The following is a 20,454-nucleotide window of genomic DNA, read 5'->3' on the forward strand; positions in this document are numbered from 1 at the left end:
GGCCTCTGTGTCTATCTTCCCATATACATGAATGTGCACATGTGCTCCTGGCAGGTATACAGCTCTGGCCCAAGCTCTGATCCTGGGGGCCCGGGGTACCCCCCGGGACCATGGCTGGCGTCTCCCTAACAACAAGCTGGGTTCTGGGGATGACATCTCGGTCTTTGTCATCCCCCTAGGAGGGCCGGGCAGTTACTCCTGAGGGGATCAGCCCATCCCTCCCACCACCACCCAGCCTCTCCATGCTTACCCGTCTCTCAGCCCAAATTCTGCAGTTGTCTCCCTTTAGTGGCAGTTTAACCCCAAAAGGGATATCCACTAGACCCAGAATTACAGCTTTTGGCAAATAAACCCGATGGATAAAGGTTTGTGTCTTTATTTGCTTTGATTAGAAACTAAAAGTTAAGGAAAAGTTCTGTGCCGTAGTGGAAAGGACATCAGGACAGCCCCCCCAAAATGAATTTTCTTCCAGGTTCTTCTTTCTGCCCTCTCCTATCCTCAATCCACTCACTTGCCCTGAGTGTTCTCAGACACTTCTGTAGCTTCATCCATCTGCTGATGTTTCTTCCAAGTTGGGGTCTCTTCCCAAATCTTTCCTAAGCTTTAGATTCATACATACCAATCATCTCCCAAACATTTCCATGAAAGCCCACTGGCACTCCACCTCAACACACCTCAATCCACTATTTTCCCCACAGCATGTTACATCTCCTACTTCGTCTTCTCAAAGGGCATCAGCTTGGCTGCTCAAATTAGAAATCTTGGAGTTGGTAACCCTTTAATTTCCTCTTCATCATGCTAATCAATCACTAAGTACCATCATGTGTTATATGATGACAATGAGCTGCATTTATGATGGTATACACCATATAGCCTTGGTGTGTAGTAGGCTATGCCTTCTCAGTTTGTGTAAGTACACTCTATGATGTTTACACAACAATAAAATTGCCTAATGATGCATTTCTTATATCCCCATCATTAAATGATGCATGACTGTATTGTTGAATATACACATTTATGTATCCATGTGTGTGTGTGTGTGTGTGTGTGTGTGTACCTTTTCCCACATATCTTCACTCCCACTGTCACCTCCTTAGTTTTTCATTATATTAGTTTCCTAACTCTAGCAGCTCCTTGCTGCACCTGAGCAAAATTCACAGTCAACTCCTGGGCATGGCATATAAGGACCTTCATGGTCTGTCTCCTGTTTCCTTCTCCAGCCTCATCTTCCATCACCATCACTGTCTTCTGGGGAGTTCCCATGACTCTGTAGGACTGCAGTAGCTTCAATTTGTTATTTAAAATATACACGTCAACCTAATTTGAATACTTCATTTGTTCTTCAGGGCTGGGCATCCCATAGCTAACACATTCTCTCCACCCCGCAACAGCAAATGCCTCCTGTATGGGCACCTGCAAGAGTTGTCCATAGGGAATGGCAATTAAGAGCAAGGTCTCTAGAGTCCATTGGTTTGAATTCTAGGACCAGACCTAACATCAACTCTGTAATCTCTCTGAGCCCCCATTTGTTTTCTCAGTAAAATGGAGATAACACTACTAGGCCATCAGGTTATTGTGAGGACTGAAATAGTTAATGTATATAGAGTCAGGTTCCATAAGCGTTAGATATCTTGAGATTGTCTGTATTCCTCATTTAGACTATAAATTATTTGAAGGCATAAATCAATCTTCAGCACATAGCTCTCACTTCATACTGAGTGAACTATTGAGTGGATTAAGAGGCCTGGGGACGAAACTGCTCTTGAACTCAGTTTGCTCATTTACCAAATGTGTTGGCTGTACTTCAGCTCTTTAAAGTCTGTAAGACTTCTAACAAGCATCCATTCAGCAAATATTTCTTGAAAACCGATCATGGGACACACACTGTGCTAGATGAGGGGAGGGGAAGACTGGAGGAGCACGGTAGTCATCAGAAGACAGCACCAGCATTGTAGCCACACAGGACTGACTGTATGAATTCTTGCTATCAGAAATCTCAAACATTTGCTAAGCTGCGTCTTCAAATCTCAGTTTCCTTACAGGCAAAAGAAGATGGGTGTACTTCACCCGAAAGGATTGTGACAAGTATTTAAAAGGTTGAGTTATGTAGTTCCTAGAATATATAAGTCAATAAAATGTTGATAGATTTCCTCCTTCTTTGTCCACCTCCTCATTTTTACAAGGAAGATCTACATGTAGGTAAATACGGTATGTAACACATTAGACAGGGCTAAGTGTCACTAATGGCACAATAATACAATAGGAGTGGGAACTGTATTCCTGGTTGGGGATCCAGAAACACTTCCAAGAGTAACCTTGGAGAAGTAGGTAGGAATTGGACTCAGGGACATTCCAGGCAATGGAAGGAAGGGAATAGGAGGCAGAATGGTGGTCTGGGTCTGCAGGTCCCAGAAGGTCCTGGAGGGCCTTCAGACTAGGGATGAAGTCAGGCTATGCTTGTTCCGCAAGGATTCTAGTGGCAGAGAGTGGTCTTCTGCACACACCACGTCCCACTCCATCGCCCACGCGGGCACCCTGGTTTCCCAGTCCTACCTCCCGTGAGCGCCCAGGTGGGGCAGGAGCGGGTGGAGGGCAGCAGCGGCCCTTCCTGACGCCACCCCGAGCGCCTCTCAACTCTCTCAACGCCCATCTGCACCTAGGGGCTGGAAGGCGGGGCAGAGGCCGAGTCTTCCGGGGTTCCACCGGCTCCGGTCACCGCCCACTCCTCTGCAGTCCTGGCAGCTCGAAGCGACTCTCCTCCCAGCCTCTCACCCAGCCGGGGGATGGAGCCCCCAATCCTCGCGCTGCAGCGGAGGCGACCCTTGGCCGCCTGGGGCTGGGCCAGAGGCCGGCCAAGCCGAGGGCTGAAGGCGGGCGGGGGCGGGGCCGGCCCCTAGAGTCAGTCTCAGCCTCAGGCACCAGCTGCGCAACTCGAGGCAACGAAGCGGAAGATACAGAGGTCCGGGCGGGGGAAGAAGGGCGTCCCAGTTCCCAGGAGAACACTTTCCTCCTCTCCACTCGCCGGGAGCTCCTGCGGGTCCAGCGAGGTGTTTTGGCCCGTTCTCTCCCCTTGGACGCGGCCTTGGGGATGCACTGGGGTCTGGCCTGCTTGGCTTCGCCCCGGACTGCAGAGAGGGGCCCCAGGAGCGGCCTGTCAGGGGCTCTCTCCTGCTGAGGCCCTGATCGGAGCCCTTTCCCTTCCCTCCGGGTTTCTCCAAGCCTCCCCCGCTGAACAAGGGAGCGGCCTTGATCTCCCTCCCGGAGGAAACCCAGCCCAGATCCCCTGGCTAGCCCCAGGCTGGACCGCCCAGCGTCGACCTGGCCTGGGGTGCTGGGGATGGGCTGGGAGTTCTCCCAGGCCCTGACGGTGGAATGGCGGGAATAAGGGCGTGGTATGACCCTTGGGGGCTGCCACTGCTGGCGGAGGTTGGACGCTGCCCTTGACAGTCCTGGGAAACGGCCTGGGGCATGGGGTAGGGGAGACGGGGAAGGATCCAGCCCTTGTGTGTTCGTTCATGCGAGTGTGTGAAGGAATCTACCCTCCACACTCCCCAGCTAGGCTAAAGATTTATTTTAGGGGTGTCAGCTGGGGAGCCAGGGGCAAAGAGTTCTCTCAGTTCTGGCTTTAAAGTTGAGGAAGAGGTGTCAACTGAAGAGTGAGTTTTTCCCAAACTTCAGGGGAAGTGAGCCAGGTAGGAGGCCCACTGGATCTTCGGGAAAATCAAGAGAATGAGCTAGGTATCCCACATATCTTGTCTCAGGGGAGGCACTAGAAGTTCCAGGCTCCATTCCAGCTCCACTTCAGTCTCTGCGTGGGGTTTGGTTGCCCCTTTTAGGGTCAGTGGGGCAGTTCCTCTGGGTTTGCCTCTCACAGGGAACTATTGTTCATGCCATCTTGGCCTTGGGCCTTGTGTCCTGGCTTGGCCTGGGCTGCTTGCTCTTCTGGCCCAACCAGAGCCTGGAGGGAAAGTCTTCTGAGCTGGGGGTTCCAGGTCACTTAATTCATGTCCTGGTCCTGAAGTTCTGGCCTCTGCGTCCCACCATCTGGTGCCAGTTGCCTTGCTGGGGGACGGCAGTGGTGCACTCTTGCCTAAGTGACTGGTAGATCAGTAGTGATTGCTCTCTATCCGAACTGCCTGGGTTGGAGTTACCCCAGCCCATATTTACACAGGTGCATGAGTTGAACTAATGGGAGTAGGTGGGGGAGTTGGAAGAAATCCTAGTGTCAGTCACCTGGGTAGACTTCAATGAACCCCTGTTTGCAAAGGGATGTGCTGGCAGGGCACATCTTCCCTGTCATTTGGGGTATCAGCAAGAGCCCCTTTGTGATCCGGAGAGTGGTTCGGATAAATTCTCAGTGACTCATGTCCTCTTCCCCCACATTCCAGTTTTCTGAAGGTGTAAGTGGAGGAGAGGGAGGGGCCACCTAGCATCCCACTGTTGAAGAGAAACAGCCTGGGGCTGGAGTATTCTGCTTCCTAAAAAGCAGACCCAGGGTATATAATGTGAGGTGGTGGAATGCAGGGACTAGAAGAGCTCAGCCCAGCATGACAGGATGTGGGACTGAGGAAAAACTAGGTTTGAGGCAGAGATCAGGTTACCTACCATACCCTGTGCTCCATGCCTAGTTGGTGGAGGGACTGGTCCTCATTTGTCATTTCTTTTGGGGCTCCTCCCAGCCCAGGCTCTAGCTCCCTCCCTCTTCCCAACAGCCTAGATTTCATTTCAGCTCCAGAGCCCACCCTTTCTTTCTCCCTGACTGCAGGGCTGGTAATCTAGCTGGGTGGAGTTTGGCTCCCCTCCCTGGGGAAGGAGGAAGTGAGGGGAGCTGTGAAGGTGTGATGAACTGCTTGTTCATGGGTGTTGGTGATGAGGGACACATGCTAACCCTGGGAAGCTGACTCCTTGCCCTGAGTCACAGGGAGGGGTGGGCAGTGCATAAAAGTGAGCTGGACAGAGGGAGGAAGGGGCTGTTCCAGAGTGGGTGGAGGTGATTCCCTAGTGGATTATTCTGTCCCTCTGCTGTGGTGGATGTGTGACTCCCTACAGTGTAGTCATTGTCCCCTACTGGGGGCTGAGTAACCTAGTGTTGCCACCAGGCCCAGGAGGAAGAGGGGAGGAAGGCAGGCTGCCTGAATGTGAGCTGTGGGCACTGCCTGGACTGAGCCTCCTTTGTGTGACTCCGGGCTTTGGGGACCGGGTGGGGTGGGTCAGAGAAGCTGCTAGCTGCTGCCTCTGTCCTCTGTCTGGGTTTTCCTCCTCCTGCTCTCCTTTCCACCTCTGAGGTGACATGTAGAAAGGCAGAGACTCTGGAGGCATACAGCCCTGCTTTGAGTGCTGTCCTTGACACTCTGATTATCTAACCCTCAGTGAGTTTCCTTTTTGGTCAAAATGGGAAGTGCACCATTCACCTAACAAGCCACTGGAACCTGAGGTAAATAATTTTTGTCAAAATACCCAACAAAGAGTGGGCACCTTGGGGCTTTATAAATATTCCTTCTCTTACATATCAGCCACCCAGTAAGTGGTTATGCTAGTATCTGGTTTTGTAGAGGGACTCCTTGTTTTTGACTAGGCAGGCTTGACTCAAGCCAAGGAACAATCTGTTCTAGATTACACCTTAGCAATTATTAAACCTTAAATGTATCAAATCTTGTTACAAATGAAATCTGTCTCATGACTCCAATATGCAAAGCAGATAAAAGCTGGCTTTTCTGGAGGCATCCCTGAACACCTTGCTGAATGTTTCCCCTCACTTGAGTGGATAACGTTGAAAGTCATGTTTTCTGGTTCCCAAGTGTGTTCTTCCACCTCCCACTGCTATATTTTAACCCATTGGAGGAGACCTGTCCCTGCCCCAGAAATTAGGAATCTTAAACTCTGTTTCTTATAGGATGGTGCTTGGCAAGAATGTGCCAAAGCAAGCCCCCTTTTCTGTTTTCTCTTCCTTTGCCCAGGTTTGTGGAGAGGTTTCGGAGGCCACAGAGCAGTTTTTGGACTACTAGTTTTTTTCCCCAAATCCCTACTGCCTCTTGTTTGCCAGCCCCAGCCACAGCTGCAATCAGAAAGAAGCTGGTGATTGGGGGGATGGTGCCTGTAGAAAGACCTGTCTCCTCATCGTCTTCAGCAAGGATCAGTTTCCAGAGGTCTACTTCCCTACTGTATTTGAGAACTATATTACAGACATTGAGGTGGACAGCAAGCAGGTAAGGCCAAGAGCCCTTTCCTATCCTGCCTTGGAACCCTGTATCTGGTCACGTAGTATGTCCTTCCTTACCACTCACTCACATCTTTGTTTTATTTTCCTGTGGGAACAAGTAAAATTTGATAAATGAAACTGCACTTTTAGAAAACCTGGATATAGTCACATGTGGTGGTACATGCCCATCATGCCAGCTACTCAGGAGACTGAAGCAGGAAGATTGACCACAAGTTTGAGGTCAGTGTGGGCAACTTATCCAGACCCTATCTAAAATAAAAAGGGCTGGAGTGTGCTTATTGGTAGAGTACTTGCCTAGCATGCCTGAGGCTCTGAGTTAATCCCCAGTACCCCAAAGAAAAACTGGATATATCCTCTGGTTCTACCACATACTTGCTTTGTAATCAGGGCCAAGTCCCTTTGCTTCTGGGTTTAAACTCCTCCCCACCACCACAAAATGGTGATGATGCCATGACTTACTCCAAAGGAGTGTGAGAATTAAAGTGGTATTCACAATAGCAATTCATTTGAGATCACAAAAATCAAACACATTTTAGTGATTTTTGTGGGAGAGGGGTTACTAGGGGTTGAACCCAGCAGCACTTTGCCACTGAACTACATCCCCAGCCCTTTTTACTTTTTTTAAACAAATTGAAACAGCATCTTATTAAGTTCCCCAGGATGGCCTTGAACTTGGCGATTCTTCTGCCTCAGCCTCCCACATTGCTGGTTTATAGGTATGCACCAGTACACCCAGTTTACATCTTATAACTTTAAAGAAAACCTCAATTGAATTTGTTATGACTGTGATTAATATGGTGCCTTGCACACAGCAGGACCAGTGGTTTGAGAGGATCTCTGGGTAGTAGGTTAGGGCCCTTGGGGTCAGCTATGCATTGCCCGTTTCAGGTGGAACTGGCTTTGTGCGACACAGCAGGGCAAGAAGACTATGAATGTCTGCGGCCTCTCTCCTATCTGGACACAGATGTCATCCTCATGTGCTTCTCCATTCACAGCCCCGACAGCCTGGGTGAGGACATTGGAGAGAGGGGGTGGAGATGCTTTGGAGTCATCCATCTTCAGAGGCTCCTCTCACACTCTTGGGATTTGGATTGGTTACTGCCAGAGTGGATTATTACCAAGTGAACCTAGTACCTCCTCTTTCTTTTGCATATATACTCCTTCTGTGTGTGCCTGTTTCCCCCTTCTGCTTCCCCAGGTAGATGTGACACAGCGTAAGTTCCTCCCCAGGAATCAAGAAGATGTTGGTGGTGTCTCCCCAGGCTCCATATCCATGAGCCAAAATTTTCTTTATAACTTATCCAGCCTCAGGTATTTTGTTATAGCAACGGAAAATGGACCAAGACTGCTGGTTTCAAAATTCAGAAGTTTTTTTATCTCACACTACAAAGACTTCAGACAGTGGATCTGAAATCAGCGTCTAATTAAATGAAGATCCATTTTCACTTCTCTGGTGGTTCTTTAAACTTTGTGGGTTGGCTTCATTTTTGTACCAGTAAATGGCTATGGCTGTTATAGGTGTCACATCCAACTGACACTTCATTGGTTCTTCTAAGAGCCAGAAAAACTTGCAATGAATCCACAGTTGCACACTTCTTCCCTGTTGTCTTATTGTCAAACATTTAGTCACTTGGGAATCCCTAAATCAACTCTATAGGAAGAAGTTGAGACTACATTGACAGGTCAAACGAGTTTTGCCTTTTAAGCTGAGGATTGAGTCTTTTGTGTTAGGAATGAACACCACACAGAGCAAGACTCTCAGCCAGCAAGTCTAGCTTTGTTTTACATAAAATATAATTCACTTTTTTATATATAGAGTTCCATGACCTTTCTTGAAACTTTTTTTTTAAATTTGTAATAAGAATAGATTACAGGAAGATGCAAGGACTCTGTGGAGAGCCCCCATGTAATTTCCTTGCAGGTTTTTCCTCAATGCTTATGTCTTATTCTGCCAAGCTCATTTTTTATACTATACATAGGGGAGACAGGCTCCTCTGCAGCTGTAGAGGTTCAGTAAATAGAGTGGTATTATTTTCTTACCTGAAGGTGAAAAAGGAGAGGGCATCCTCTACCTCAGAGTCACTTTAGCAGTGAAGAAAAAGCATCCCTGTGTCTAGAGGGTACCCTGGCTTCTCTGGGATCTGCCCAGGACTTGGTCAATGGAGAACATGAAGTGCGGGCCACACAGGTGGCAGAAGGTGATCTGGGAATTGAGGTGTCCTAAGTGGACAGTAGGCCAAGTAACTGCTAGGTGGGGAGCCTGGGAAACAAGGCTTCCCCAAGAGGAGGTCAGTCTTTGCTGGGCAAGATCCACCAGCTGGAAGACCTGGAATGCCCATCCTAAGACAAGAGCAAGGTACAACCTCAAGGTGCCCAACTCACAGTGCTTGGACACAGTGCAGCACCCCTCCTCTGCACCAGGGTGCATTTGCATTTATGGTGTTTTGTTCTTTTTGTTATTTTTCACTTGTAGATGGACAAATACCTTTATTTTTAATCTATTTTTATGTGGTGCTGAAGATTGAAACCAGCGCCTCACACGTGCGAGGCAAGCACTCTACTACTGAGCTTACAACCCCATCCCTGACTGTTTGGTTCTTTATTATAGTTTTTTTTTTATATGACAGCAGAATATATTACAATTCTTATTACACAAATAGAGCACAATTTTTCATATCTCTTGTTGTATACAAAATATATTTACACCAATTTGTGTCTTTGTACATCTACTTTGGATAATAATGTCCATCACGTTCCCCCATCATCTTTAAACATTTCCTGTCTGTCTAAATAACTAGTGTAAACAAAAGGCAATTGTGTTGTTCTTTCCCATGAGGTGTAGTTCAGGTGTAGGCCCCATCTAGGACAACCAAGGGTAGCTGTCCTCAGAACAGGTTTGCCAGCCTGTGGTGGCTCAGAGGTGGCCACTATTGCCGGTTGTCTTTGGTCAGGTTGTGGGCCAGCCAGTTCACTTTGGTCTTCCAGCTCTCCCTCAGGGCTTCATTGAACTTAAGCTGGAAGTGCTTCAGCCCCTCCTCCTCCGTCTTCCCCAGTGCCAGAGTGTCCTGGGACAGAATCATCACAACTGCGTCAACATTCAGGGGTCCTGACCCTGCTGCATCTGCAATCCCTTCTGCCTCCCTGTACTCCTGCCCCCTCAGGTTGTTGACATTCCTTCCTAAAAGAACTGCAAGCAGATGGTCAGGCGGCCTCACCTTAGCTGAGAGAAGGGCAGGAGAAGATTTAGGGAATGCACCCCCTCCCACTCTGCCTCTCACCAACTGAAAAGACAGGAATGGAAAGTGTCTTGCAAACCTACAAGACACTATATCTCATGCATTAAAGACACTGAGGACACATGGGATGACCAAACAAGATCACAGTTCACCTTCAACTGGGCAGGACTAGGCCCAGGGAGCACACCATTCTGGCCACTTCCCACCATACTGCACTGCTGGGCCTGGGACGGCATGAGGGCCCCCATCTGTGAGGTGAATCTCCTAGGTCCCTGAGCTGTTCAGGCAAGATGCACTCTGACCAAGATGAGCTCTGCCAAGCTCATTTTTTATACTATACATAGGGGAGGCAGGCTCCTCCACAGCTGTAGAGGTTCAGGCAGGCCTTGGGAAGTTTGTGGTGGACCCTGTCCTCCAGTCTGGTGTGGCCCTGTGCTGGCATACCTTCAAGTACTGGATGTCTTTGGAGGAGCTGAGCTCAGGCAGGCCTGCTGCCCGCATCAGACCAAAGAGTTGGAGGAAGAGGAGCCCATGGCGCCGCAGAATGCAGTAGGCCTGTTCACAGTAGCCTCAAAACCTGCAGAGGTGGAGGACATAGATAAAGCCCTGGGTCCTCCCTGCCACCCCCAGCCCCAAACAAGCAGGGGTTCTGCATCCAGCCAGCACCTGCTCCTGAGTGTCAGCCCCTGGTTGGGTTATGGGTGTACCCAGATCCTCTAACCAATGCCCCTGCCTGGGCCTGCCTCCTACACCTCCCATGGACCTCCTGTTTGCACTGCCCAACAGGGTACTCTGGGATTGGGGTGCACCTGCAGAGAAGGCAGCACCCCCAGGATGGAGGCAGGAGTTAGTCTGAGGGCTATGTCCCCATCCCTGCCCCTGGCTGGACACTGTCCCCTCACCGGGGCCCTGGGCAACCTCACCTTTCAAACTTCTCATTATTACTAGTCTTGCCCTGCTGAATCACGTGGACAAAGTCATGGGTGAGGATGAATGGGACTCGCTCACGGTTGATTCCAAACTTGGTCTTGAAATTCCCCAGAAAGTGGCCAAAGTCAATATGAAATAGCTGAGGGGAATGAAGGGCAGCTACTGAACAGGCTTCACAAAGAGAGATTCTGTTTAGAGGAAGTCAGCAGGACTTGGGGCACTCTTCTGGGAGCTGTGGGCAGGGCAGAGAGGCCCCTGGGCCAGGCATGTAGGACAAGCTCACTGGGCAGCTGAACACAGTGCCCCTTACCTGCCCATTCTCACGGATCATGATGTTGTCACTGTGCCGGTCACCGATGCCCAGCACATATGTGGCCACACAGTAGCCTGCACAAGAGAGGGTGAAGTCTTCAATGGCTCGATCCAGGGCTTCTCTGGCTGGGGAAGATTGAAAACCAGGGCTCCTTATATTTTCCCTCCTCTTGAATCTGGCCATGTGTTAATCAACAAGGAGGGCATTATTCTGGAGCATAGGTCACCATGCCCACCTTGAAATTGCCCACTTCTTCCACACAATACCATGCAGAGAAGCCAAGGTCTATGTGTTAGATGAAGAGAGGCTGCATAAAGAGGCACAACTGACAGCCAAGTCCCTAGGTGTGTGACTGAGCCCTTGGTAGATGCTCTGGGCTCAGGCAATATCACAGATGCTAGCCATAGCACCAGCTATTTCAAACCACAGCAGAAACACTCAGCAGAACCCACTCAAGCTACATATTTGTGACTAAACACGGTGGTGGTTTTAACGCCCAAAGAGTTGAGTAGCATAACACAGTCATGAAAAATGGACATCTGGGAAAAATGGACCTTCTCTGTCCTGCCCCAAATCAGATGTGGGCCAGTGCTCAGCTGAGCCAAGCAGCCATGGAAACTGTCACAGGCCTTCCCTCACCTTTCACTCTATCAAGCCTCTCCCAGGAATAAGAAAGCCTACCCAGGGTTCTTGGACTTGAGCCAGTTGAGCAGGGCATCCTTGTTGAAGGCAGCTATGGCAGCCAGGTTGCTCTGGTTCAGCTGGATGTTGGCAATGGTGTCTGAGTGCTGCACCACCTCAATGAGGCCCATGCAGTCACCAGTGGGAAGGCAGCCATAGGGGGTCATCCTAGCACATGAGAGGAGGCACAGGCAGACACTGTGGTTAAGGACATTCTCTGGGGCTACTGGAACCCCCAAGAAATTGAGGCGCCCAACAAAACCAGAGGGGACACTGCTCAAGTTCCTGAGGATGCGAGAGGGGGTGTGGGTCCCTGGGGAAGGTGCCTCAGAGACACACAACTGGCACCCAAGTTGCAGAGCACACCTTGGCAGGGCTCATGTTTGCTCTGAAGAGAATGAGTCAGCGGGCTTGGAAGAAGGTGGCACAGCTCCCCAAGGGGTAGGAAGCCAGGAAATAGGAGCTGAGCACCAGGAATGGCCTTACCCAAACCCCTCCAGCTGCCCTACCCCTCTTGTGAGAACAGCCCCTCTCACAGCCAACATGGAGGTGTCAGTTTAGACCAGGAACTCCTCCAGAGGCTCAGGCTCTGAGGCCTGTTACAGACCCAAACAAACAGGTGATGGACAGAGGCCCCACCTTAGGTCCAGGCCCTCCTGCTTCCACAGGGCGTCCATGAGCTGGATCATCTGCAGAGTCAGCATGTCCTGGCGGAGATCTGGAAGGGCAGGAGTTTCTATTGGGTTATACACCCATGCAAGGCTCAGAGTATCTGAGCTCTGTCTTCTCAGGGAACCCCTGGGGCCCTACCACAGAACAGTATGGGCCTAGGTGAGAAGGCCAAGGCCTCAGCATGTCCCCTGCCCAGCCTGGCTCACCATCCCCGTTCTTAAAGATGATGCCAACGCTGTCACCACTGCCTGCCTCCTTACTGCTGTACATGATCCACAGGGGTTTCATCTTGGAGTCCATGAAGGTGCACCTTTCCACACTGCAGGCAGAGGGCAGTGTTGGCCTGGGCAGTTGGGGGCTTAGGGTGGGGGAGGGGGCTTAGGGCCTGGCTCCAGGTGGGGCTAGGCCTGGGGCTCACCAGACTTCTGCCAGCATCGTGCTGGGGTCCAATGGGGACTGCAAGTGTGAAAGGGCTTCTAGGTAAGTATCCTGGCGCATGTACAAGTGCATCAGCTCCTTAGTTTGGGGCTTGGTGGTCTTCTGGGAGCTCACTTTCACAAAGTCGCTCAGGGCTTCAGCTTGCTCAGTGCTTCTGCCTGGTGGGCAGAATGGAGTAGCAGCAGTGCACATGAGCCTGAGCCAGAACCAGGAGTATGACTGTGAAGGGGCCTGGAAGGGGAGCCCGCCTCAGGCACAGGCACTCTGAGCCTCACCTGCTTCATCAGCACCTTCATGTGGTGGGTGCTGCCCCTGAAGTAGGCCTCCATGATGAGGCCGAAACGCAAGGCCACGGACGGCACATGCATCTCAGAGCTGGAGGGAGAAGATGGGGCTGAGAATGGCCAGGAGCGGCACATAGCCCCTCCCCAGCCCAGTAAACATGAGGTCAGCAGGCCAGGAGACCCTCATCCCCCATGGCCTTTCTAGGTTCCCAAGGAATCAGCAGGGGTGCATCCAGCTACCGAAGATGCCAGAAGAGGAAGTGGCCAATCTTTCGGTTGGCCAGAGCCCGGTCCAACAAGAATTGGGTCAGTTCGCAGTCCAGGTAGGACTTGTACTTGAGGACCTGCACCAGCTGCAGCAAGCACTGGAAAAGCTCATCGTCGCTGTAGGGGAGGAAGGCTGGTTGAGTCTGGGGTTCTGAAACTCAGGACAGAGGTCTCCAGCTGGCAGGTGACTGGAAAGAGGGTGAGGCCAGCCTAGGCTCATCTCCACCCAGCACCCACTTCCAGGTTGCCAGGGCAAGCTGTCTTAGTGAGGAGCTGGCAGCCTGTGGGCCTCAGTGCCCAGCTGGGACTCACGTCAGTTTCTGCAGGGACCTGATGGCAAAGGAGCCCACGTGGCAGTCGGGGAAGCTGAAGTCCAGCAGCTCCAGGGCATTCAGGACAGGAAGCTCAGGCCAGGAGCACAGCAGGTAGAGCATCTGGAGGATGCTTTGCAGTCAGGTGGTGGGCGGCCCACTGCTATCTCTCTACTCCAGCTGTGCCCCTGGTGCCCCTCTCCACCCACCTGGGCCACATCCTCGTGCTTGTTCCACTTAGTCACGAGCAGCAGGTGGGCCAGAGCCTCTGGGAAGTGCTCCTGCACTTCATGCCGCATCTTCCACACCAGGTCCTTCTCATGCTCATACAGCTCTCCCGACCCCCGCTGATCCAGGATTCCCTGCAGCTGCAGCTTCTAAGGGGCGCAGGCAGAGTGAGGCCTCCAGCCCAGCACCTGGCTCCATGCCCCACCAGCACCCCAGCTCACCTCCTCCTTGGTGGTAGGCCCACGCTCCCCGTGATGTCCCAGCTCTAGGATCTGCAACAAGTGTACCTGCTGTGAGCTCCCCAGGCCTGGGCCAGCACTGGCAGGGCTCTAGGCAGGGCATCTGCACCTCAGCACTACTGCCAACCACTCTTGCTGGTGGGAGCCCTCCTACACACTGCAGGGCATTCAGTAGCATCTCCAGGCTCAGCCTGCCACAGGCCAGTAGCACCTCTCCCATTGGCTGTGACAGCAAAATGTCATCGGACATCACCAACATCCCCTGGTGGGCCACATAGCTACTGGAAGGCCTCAAATCAGCATGATGACCCAGCCCCCAGCAATGGGCAAGGCCTGGGGTGGCCAGGGACCCCCTCTGAGGACCTCCAGGAAAGCTCCTGGTTAGCGCTCAGCTTCCAGGAAGGACCTCACTGACCTTCTCCAGGGCAGGGTAGTACACAGGGTGAGGGGACACCTTGGGCAGGTAGATGACCAGGGTGACAGCAGTCTCTGTGTTGGGATTGCTATGCACAGTACCCATGGGGTTCAGCAGGTCTCCTTTCTCATCTGAAGGCAGGGAGAGATGTAGTTGTAGGGGAACCAGTTCTGGATGTCTCACCCTCCAAGAGCCTCTCCCTGCTGGGCCTGGGTCCACCTGGGACAGAGGGCCACATGTAGAGGCAGAGCTCCCCAGTCTTGAGCTGGTCCTTGTAGTCAAACAGCATGAGGTTGGCCCAGGCGATTGGGCAGTCCTAGAGAAGGATACTATAGATCAGAGTGAGCCTCTTCTTGTTCATATGCAGAATGGAACCAGTCTCCAGGCCAACCAGGAGAGAAGACCCAGACTGCATGCAAGGTCTCCAAGTTAGACCCAGGAGGAGGGGAAGGACCCGCTATCTCTTTCCTGTCAGAGTTTCAGTAATTAAGCCAGCAAGATCCCTTCCTGGCTGCCTGCATCTTCACACCCAGCATCCAGAGACACTTGAGTAAGCCCACCAGTCCCATAGCTGGCCCAGGTCAAGGGGCAAGTCACATCCTGGGTCTAGTGACTTGGGGCCCAGCCACACTCTACCCAGGCAGCCACTAACTCATCATTTCTGTCCCCCAGAGAACACTGTCCTTCCACCAAGGGAGCTGCCTCCAGGACCCCTAAGGACCACAGGTCTGGGCTAGATATTTCAAGTCAGGCAACTCATGAGCTGTTACTCAGGCAGCACAGGAAGCCAGACTAAGGAGCCAGACTAGGGCGGGCAGAGAGACTGGGGTCCCCAGGCTCTCCCAGGACCCCTGTCCTCAGGGTGCCTGCCTGTGGGAGCAGGATGGCAAGAGGCCCCAGTAAGGGGTTTCACTGGGTGTCTGAGGCCTGGGCCTCTCCCAGTCAGCCCAACCCACCACCTTCTTGGACTTTTTCTTGCTGGAGCGCGCCTTCTTGGCCTTCTCCATCACCGCATAGAGTGCAAAGCAGAGCCGGGCCATGCGCGGCAGGTCACAGATGTTGATGTCAAACTCCAGATGCTGCTTCCACATGGGCTCTGAGCACACGCTCACCTCCAAGCTGGACATCGTCTTGCACAGCATCTCATTGCCATGGAAGAGCCCGGCCTGCACCACCAGCTGGGGAAGGGATACAGGGCATGGGTGAGGGAGCGAAGGCGCCACCCCATCTAAAGTTCCAATCCTCTCCTTGAAGGTCCCCATTTACACAGGGGTCCAAATCTACTTCTTGCATTGAGAGTGGTCCAGCAGAGTGTAGGCTGGCAGCTCAGTGGTACAGGTGTCTTGGGGCATTGGTACCCCAGGCTGTACTGGGGCAAGCCAGTCTCAGTACACTTGACTCTGTGGGTCAACTCAGAACCTCAGTTTCCTCATCAGAGTTCAGAAGTTCCAGGGTCCCTTCTGCTTCTAACAGCTCTGGCTACCTTCATGCCTAGCATCTTATGAGCCCCATATGGCTCGTAAGACTGCCTGACCAGTCTCCAGTGCACCTGTTCCAGTTCCAACCTGCCAGCCCATCCCCAGAGCTGCTCCCACCCAATCCTCCGTGACTCCTGCAGACACACCCCCCCCTTCCCAGATTGTAAAGTAATGCCAAAAAAAGAGACCCAGACAAGACATGCTATGCTCTGTGGACCCAGACAGGCATCACCTCCCAGAAGTGGGACAATAAATCCACCTCTGCAGGTGGTTCTGAGTGCAGAGGAGCCATGAAAGTGCTTTTTGAAGAGACAACAGGGCACTGTTCCCCAAGCCCATGGGGGCTCAGCTTCCAGGGGGAACCATGTGCAGTGTCCCCCAGACTCTGGGCACCCCTGGGTGGGTAACCCCTGGAAGCACCTCAGCCCAGCTACAGCCAGCTTCTATGGTGCCTTACACATCTCTGACTGGGCCTCCTACTTCAATGGGCTGTGCCTGATTCCACAAGCTCCATCAAAGTCAAATACCCACAAGTTGCTTGGCCCAGGTTTCCATTAATTGGCCTCCCTGGCCTGCTGGCCTGCTCCCCTCCCCTCTTATTGTTTGGATGTGGCTTACAGCCAATCCAGGCAGAGATAATGAGTAATGTGTCCAGGTGACTTTTGTGTGACACCCTCCCACTCTTCTTTCTCTGCTGCCCATCCAGGCCACAGCACACCCTGTTTGTGCAAAAAAAACACCTGTCCCCTTACCTGGTACCCGAGCCCCTACCTTCATCTGCTCATCAGCATTGATTTTGCTGCCCTGGATCAACTCAATGCAGAAAGGCTGCCCCAGCGACCACAGGGACACAGAGGAGGGCTAGAGAGGAGAGGAGCGGGGCTTAAATCCCAGCTCATTCCCCTGGCTGCTGAAAGGCTGGGGAGAGGGGGAGAGGGTCACAACTTTGTGGCAAGGTTCAGAAACTTGTCACCAACACCATCCTTTACCAATCTGCCACACAGGGGCCCAGGGGCCCCAGCCCCCCTGAGATCTGCAGAGAAGTAGGCAATCTGGGATTGCAGTAGCTCAGATAGGACCTCACCCTGGGTGTCAGCTCAAGGCCCTGACTCTCCAAAAGGACTGCACCATCCAAAGTCCCCTGGATCAACGCCTAGCCCTGGTGCTGCCCAAGAGGCTCTAGGATTGGCCAAAAGGAGGGAGGAAGAGAAAGAGGGTAAGAGAGGGGAGGACACCATCTCACCTTCTTCATGGGAATGGGGGGCGGTTTGGTGTGTGGTTTCTTGACCTGAGGGGCTGGTTTGCTCTGCTCATCCCGCATGGCAAGGATGGAGGAGGAATGCACCATGGTCAGGTGGGGGGTCAGTCCACTGTGCAGGCAGCTGCATATGTACTGAGATGAGAGTGTAAAGTTGAACTGTCAATGGGTGGCATATCCATTCACTGGAACCAAGAGAGACCCACAGTCCGGCTCTCCCACTCCTATGCTGGCCCCTTCTAGAGTGGTAGGGATCCCAGAGTGCAGAGGGCTCCTTGCAGGCCTCACCTTGAACTGACAGAGCAGGTAGCTGCCATAGAGGTACTCATGCCGCCCATTCACCTGCAGCACATAGTCCTCAGGCTTCTCCATTGTGAGGTGTTGGTACACCTTGGCCTTCTTCTGGAGGGCGCAGGCCATCAGCGCTAGGGGCACATCCTTGGTGGACACCTGGATGATGAAGCTCTCCTGTGGGGAGGAGGGAGGGTTGGCATGCTGCTCTCAGGCCCATGGGCTTCTGGGGAAAAGGGGCAAGGCCACCTGCCTGCCTTTATTCTGTATCCCCAAGTGTGAGCCCCACAAGGGCAGGGCCTGGGTCATTCACCAGTGAAAGTAACAGCAGACACCCAGGAAATACTTGTCCAGTGAATTAAGGGACCAATTCAGCCTTGGTGAGCTTACCTGGTGGGATGCTTGACTACACCCCTTGCATGCCTGCATACCTGGCAAATGCCATGTGATGCCAGTGAGAGAAGAGAAATTTGGGGGCCTGGGACACTGGAGTGTTTTATCAGTGGAAGGTCCCCATGGGCACAGCAGCCCATGTGCCGCAGGTGGGGCAGCCTCCCTAGGACATGGGCTATGGGCTCACCCTGCTGCCCTCAAATTTGACATTGACCAGCAGGTCTGGGTTGGAGATTTGAGAGGTGTTGCTGTCCCCCCAGCTCCTGGTGGAGGGCTCCAGCTGAAGGGGAAAACTGTATTGCAACCAGGCCTCCCAGGCTAGCTGCTGCCGGCGGGCAGCCGCCTCTTCGCTGAACTGGCGCATCTTAGTGCGGAAGTCATTCACTTCTGGGTCTTGCAGGCAGTCGAACTCGTGGAGTCCTGTAGGGCAGGAGCAGGCTCAGTGCAGGTGCATGTGGCACCAGCCACCCAGGTGTGCCCTACCTTGCTGAGGCGGGGGCTGATCTGTGAGCCCTACCTTTGCCGATGAGGAGGCTGATCTGTGAGTTGATGAGCTTCTCCATGCGGTCACCCTGGCGGGTCACCAGGTGCAGCATGGGCAGGAAGGGCCGGACATCACACAGCCGCTGCTGCTCATCCTCTAGCTCCTGCTGCTCTGCGGTCTGGTTGACACAGGTGAACACGTAGGCCTCGGGGTCACTGAGCATGTGGAAGAGGGGCTCATTCTGGGCTTGGTCCCACAGCATCTGGGAGGAATGGTTATGGTCAGCCTTGCTGGCCATGACAGCTGCTGGGAGGCAGAGAGAGGCCTCTAGTCTGGGGATCCCACTCTGCATGAGCCACATAGAGGGCAAAGGGAGACCCCAAGCATCGCTTCCTAGGACCCCTTTGGCCCTTGGGACCAACCAGCTAGTCAGCAAGCTTCCTGTCCCTGTGCTCTGTGAAGGACTTGATGTGTGGAGATTGGGGACTGAGCAGCCACACCCGCCTCAGACACATTATCTAGGGCTGCTTTCACCCCACCAAGTTGATGGTGGCCTTGAGCCATGGCAGAGCTGAACCACTGTGACACATAATACGTAGCCCACAAAGCTTCATATCAATAAAAATATGAAGAAATCAAAACCACAATGAAGTGAGAGATGGGACCCCAGGGACAAGTCTGCTACTGTAGTGTTTCAACTTTAGGCACATTGTTTGAAATTCTGTAAGCACATCAAGTGAACCATATAATGATGTTTACAGGAACTAGAATATGAACAAGATGTTACTGTGGTCACTCAGAAAATCAAGTCATGAAAGTTCATAATCAGAATTTAGTTAGAATGTAGTTAGATAACAGGAAATGGCTAAGGTAGTGCCTGTGGCTGTCTTCTATGGCAGGAACACAGGCAGGTCTCTTCCTTCTCATTCTTATTTTCCAAAATTTTATGGGCCATTATTATTATTGAATTCAGGGACACTCAACTACAGAGCCATACCCTCAGCCCTTTGCCTATTTTATTTAGTGACAGGGTCTCACTTAATTGCTTCGAATCTCACTGCGTTGTTGAGGCTGGCTTTGAACTTGCAATCCTCCTGTCTCAGCCACCAGAACATTTGGGGACACACCCAGCTACTTTTGAAGTAGAAAAATTTAAGAAAGGATGGAAGGAAGGCAGAGAGAAATCTTCCAGGACATTAAAAAAGTCCCTCAAGTGTGGTCCATTGCTTCTATCATTTTTTTCCTGTTCTCAATAATAGCTTTTAAAATTGTGAAATAAATTCTTGCCCTCGGGCAGTCCAAGGCATGACCCATTAAACCCGAGTTTGTAAGTGGCACAAGGCCATTGAAAGCCACAGGACAGCATCTACCAAAGCAGATGTTCATTGCTTTGACTCAGTAATTCATCCTGAAATTTATTCAATGAACCTGAGGACCCTTTCCAAGGATGATGGGCACTATGTTGGCAACAGTTTTAAAGACAAATTCCTGCAAGGCCCTTATGTGGCTGGGAGCAGACTGTGGTCACTAAAGTGACAGACAGCATAATGTGAGTCAAACTTTCAAAGTTCCATTCCAGCACTGGAGGCTTAAGGGCAACTGAGGCTAGTAGCTGGCCCTCTGGTAACTAGGGAGTGGAACACATTGCCATAGGGTAAGCTGAATTCGCATAGTAAGTGGAGGTTAACCACACATTTTATACAAGTTCTTGACATTGTATATCTTTCAAAATTTACATCTGAGGTTCTCAAGTGTGAGGAACAATGCCTCTGTCTTTCTGAGCTCCCAGGGCTCACAGGAGACCAGGCAGTACCTGCTTGATGGTGCTGAGGTTGGCATTGCGGGACACAGGGAAGCTCAGGTATATCCCTGTGGGCAGAAGGAAGTCAACCACCACACTCTGATTCTTCTCCTCCTCGGTCCAGAATTCCATGGGACAGTCAATCCCCAGGGGCATTCTGCTTTGTTATTTCTCTGTGGCTACGCGACATGTAAAGGAAGCAAAGGCAGAGAGTCCTTTGAGAATGGTGTATGGGTGCCTTGGGCAGTGTGAAGCTCAGGGCTGAGGGCTCTCAGGTGGGCCCATGGTGTTCTCCTCCCACAGGGCCCCCACTGCCCAGGTAGCTGCTGCTCCTACTGCCCCAGATAACTGTCTGCACTCGGCTGCCTCTCACCCTGGTGGACACATCTGCCTCCCTCACCGTGGGCCCAGAACCATAGACCAAATAATTTTCCTCTGGAAAGTATGCATCAGGGAGACGCTACCATCATGGCCACCAGCTAGCAAGGACAGATGGCAGTGTGCCTGGGTGTACA

General features: G+C 52.1%; 2 protein-coding genes across 2 annotated transcripts; one reads left to right on the forward strand and one right to left on the reverse strand.

Moving 5' to 3' along the window:
* Window positions 1-6,005: 6,005 nt before the first annotated feature.
* On the forward strand, window positions 6,006-7,345 carry LOC124098958 (rho-related GTP-binding protein RhoA-D-like; the record flags this gene model as incomplete). The annotated part of the gene is made up of 2 exons (XM_058582497.1): window positions 6,006-6,206; window positions 7,109-7,345. Coding segments are annotated over 2 exons (438 nt in total), but the record flags the coding sequence as incomplete, so codon positions are not given.
* A 1,683-nt stretch (window positions 7,346-9,028) lies between these two features.
* LOC124098959 (phosphatidylinositol 4,5-bisphosphate 3-kinase catalytic subunit delta isoform-like) lies at window positions 9,029-20,095 on the reverse strand. Its single transcript, XM_046453912.2, is given in 23 exon segments — window positions 9,029-9,285; window positions 9,901-10,033; window positions 10,380-10,525; window positions 10,697-10,820; window positions 11,381-11,548; window positions 12,020-12,098; window positions 12,259-12,371; window positions 12,471-12,624; window positions 12,627-12,648; window positions 12,766-12,865; window positions 13,015-13,158; window positions 13,354-13,475; window positions 13,562-13,729; window positions 13,802-13,852; window positions 14,235-14,365; window positions 14,454-14,550; window positions 15,191-15,412; window positions 16,484-16,573; window positions 16,956-17,105; window positions 17,259-17,438; window positions 17,842-18,074; window positions 18,172-18,400; window positions 19,952-20,095. Coding segments are annotated over 23 exon segments (3,138 nt in total). The 3' UTR covers window positions 9,029-9,147.
* Window positions 20,096-20,454: the final 359 nt, after the last annotated feature.

This window comes from Marmota monax, unplaced genomic scaffold (genome assembly GCF_021218885.2).
Source record: "Marmota monax isolate L192 unplaced genomic scaffold, Marmota_monax_Labrador192_F-V1.1 WCK01_AAM20220418_F8-fsc01804, whole genome shotgun sequence".
In the NCBI taxonomy this organism is placed as follows: Eukaryota; Metazoa; Chordata; class Mammalia; order Rodentia; family Sciuridae; genus Marmota; species Marmota monax.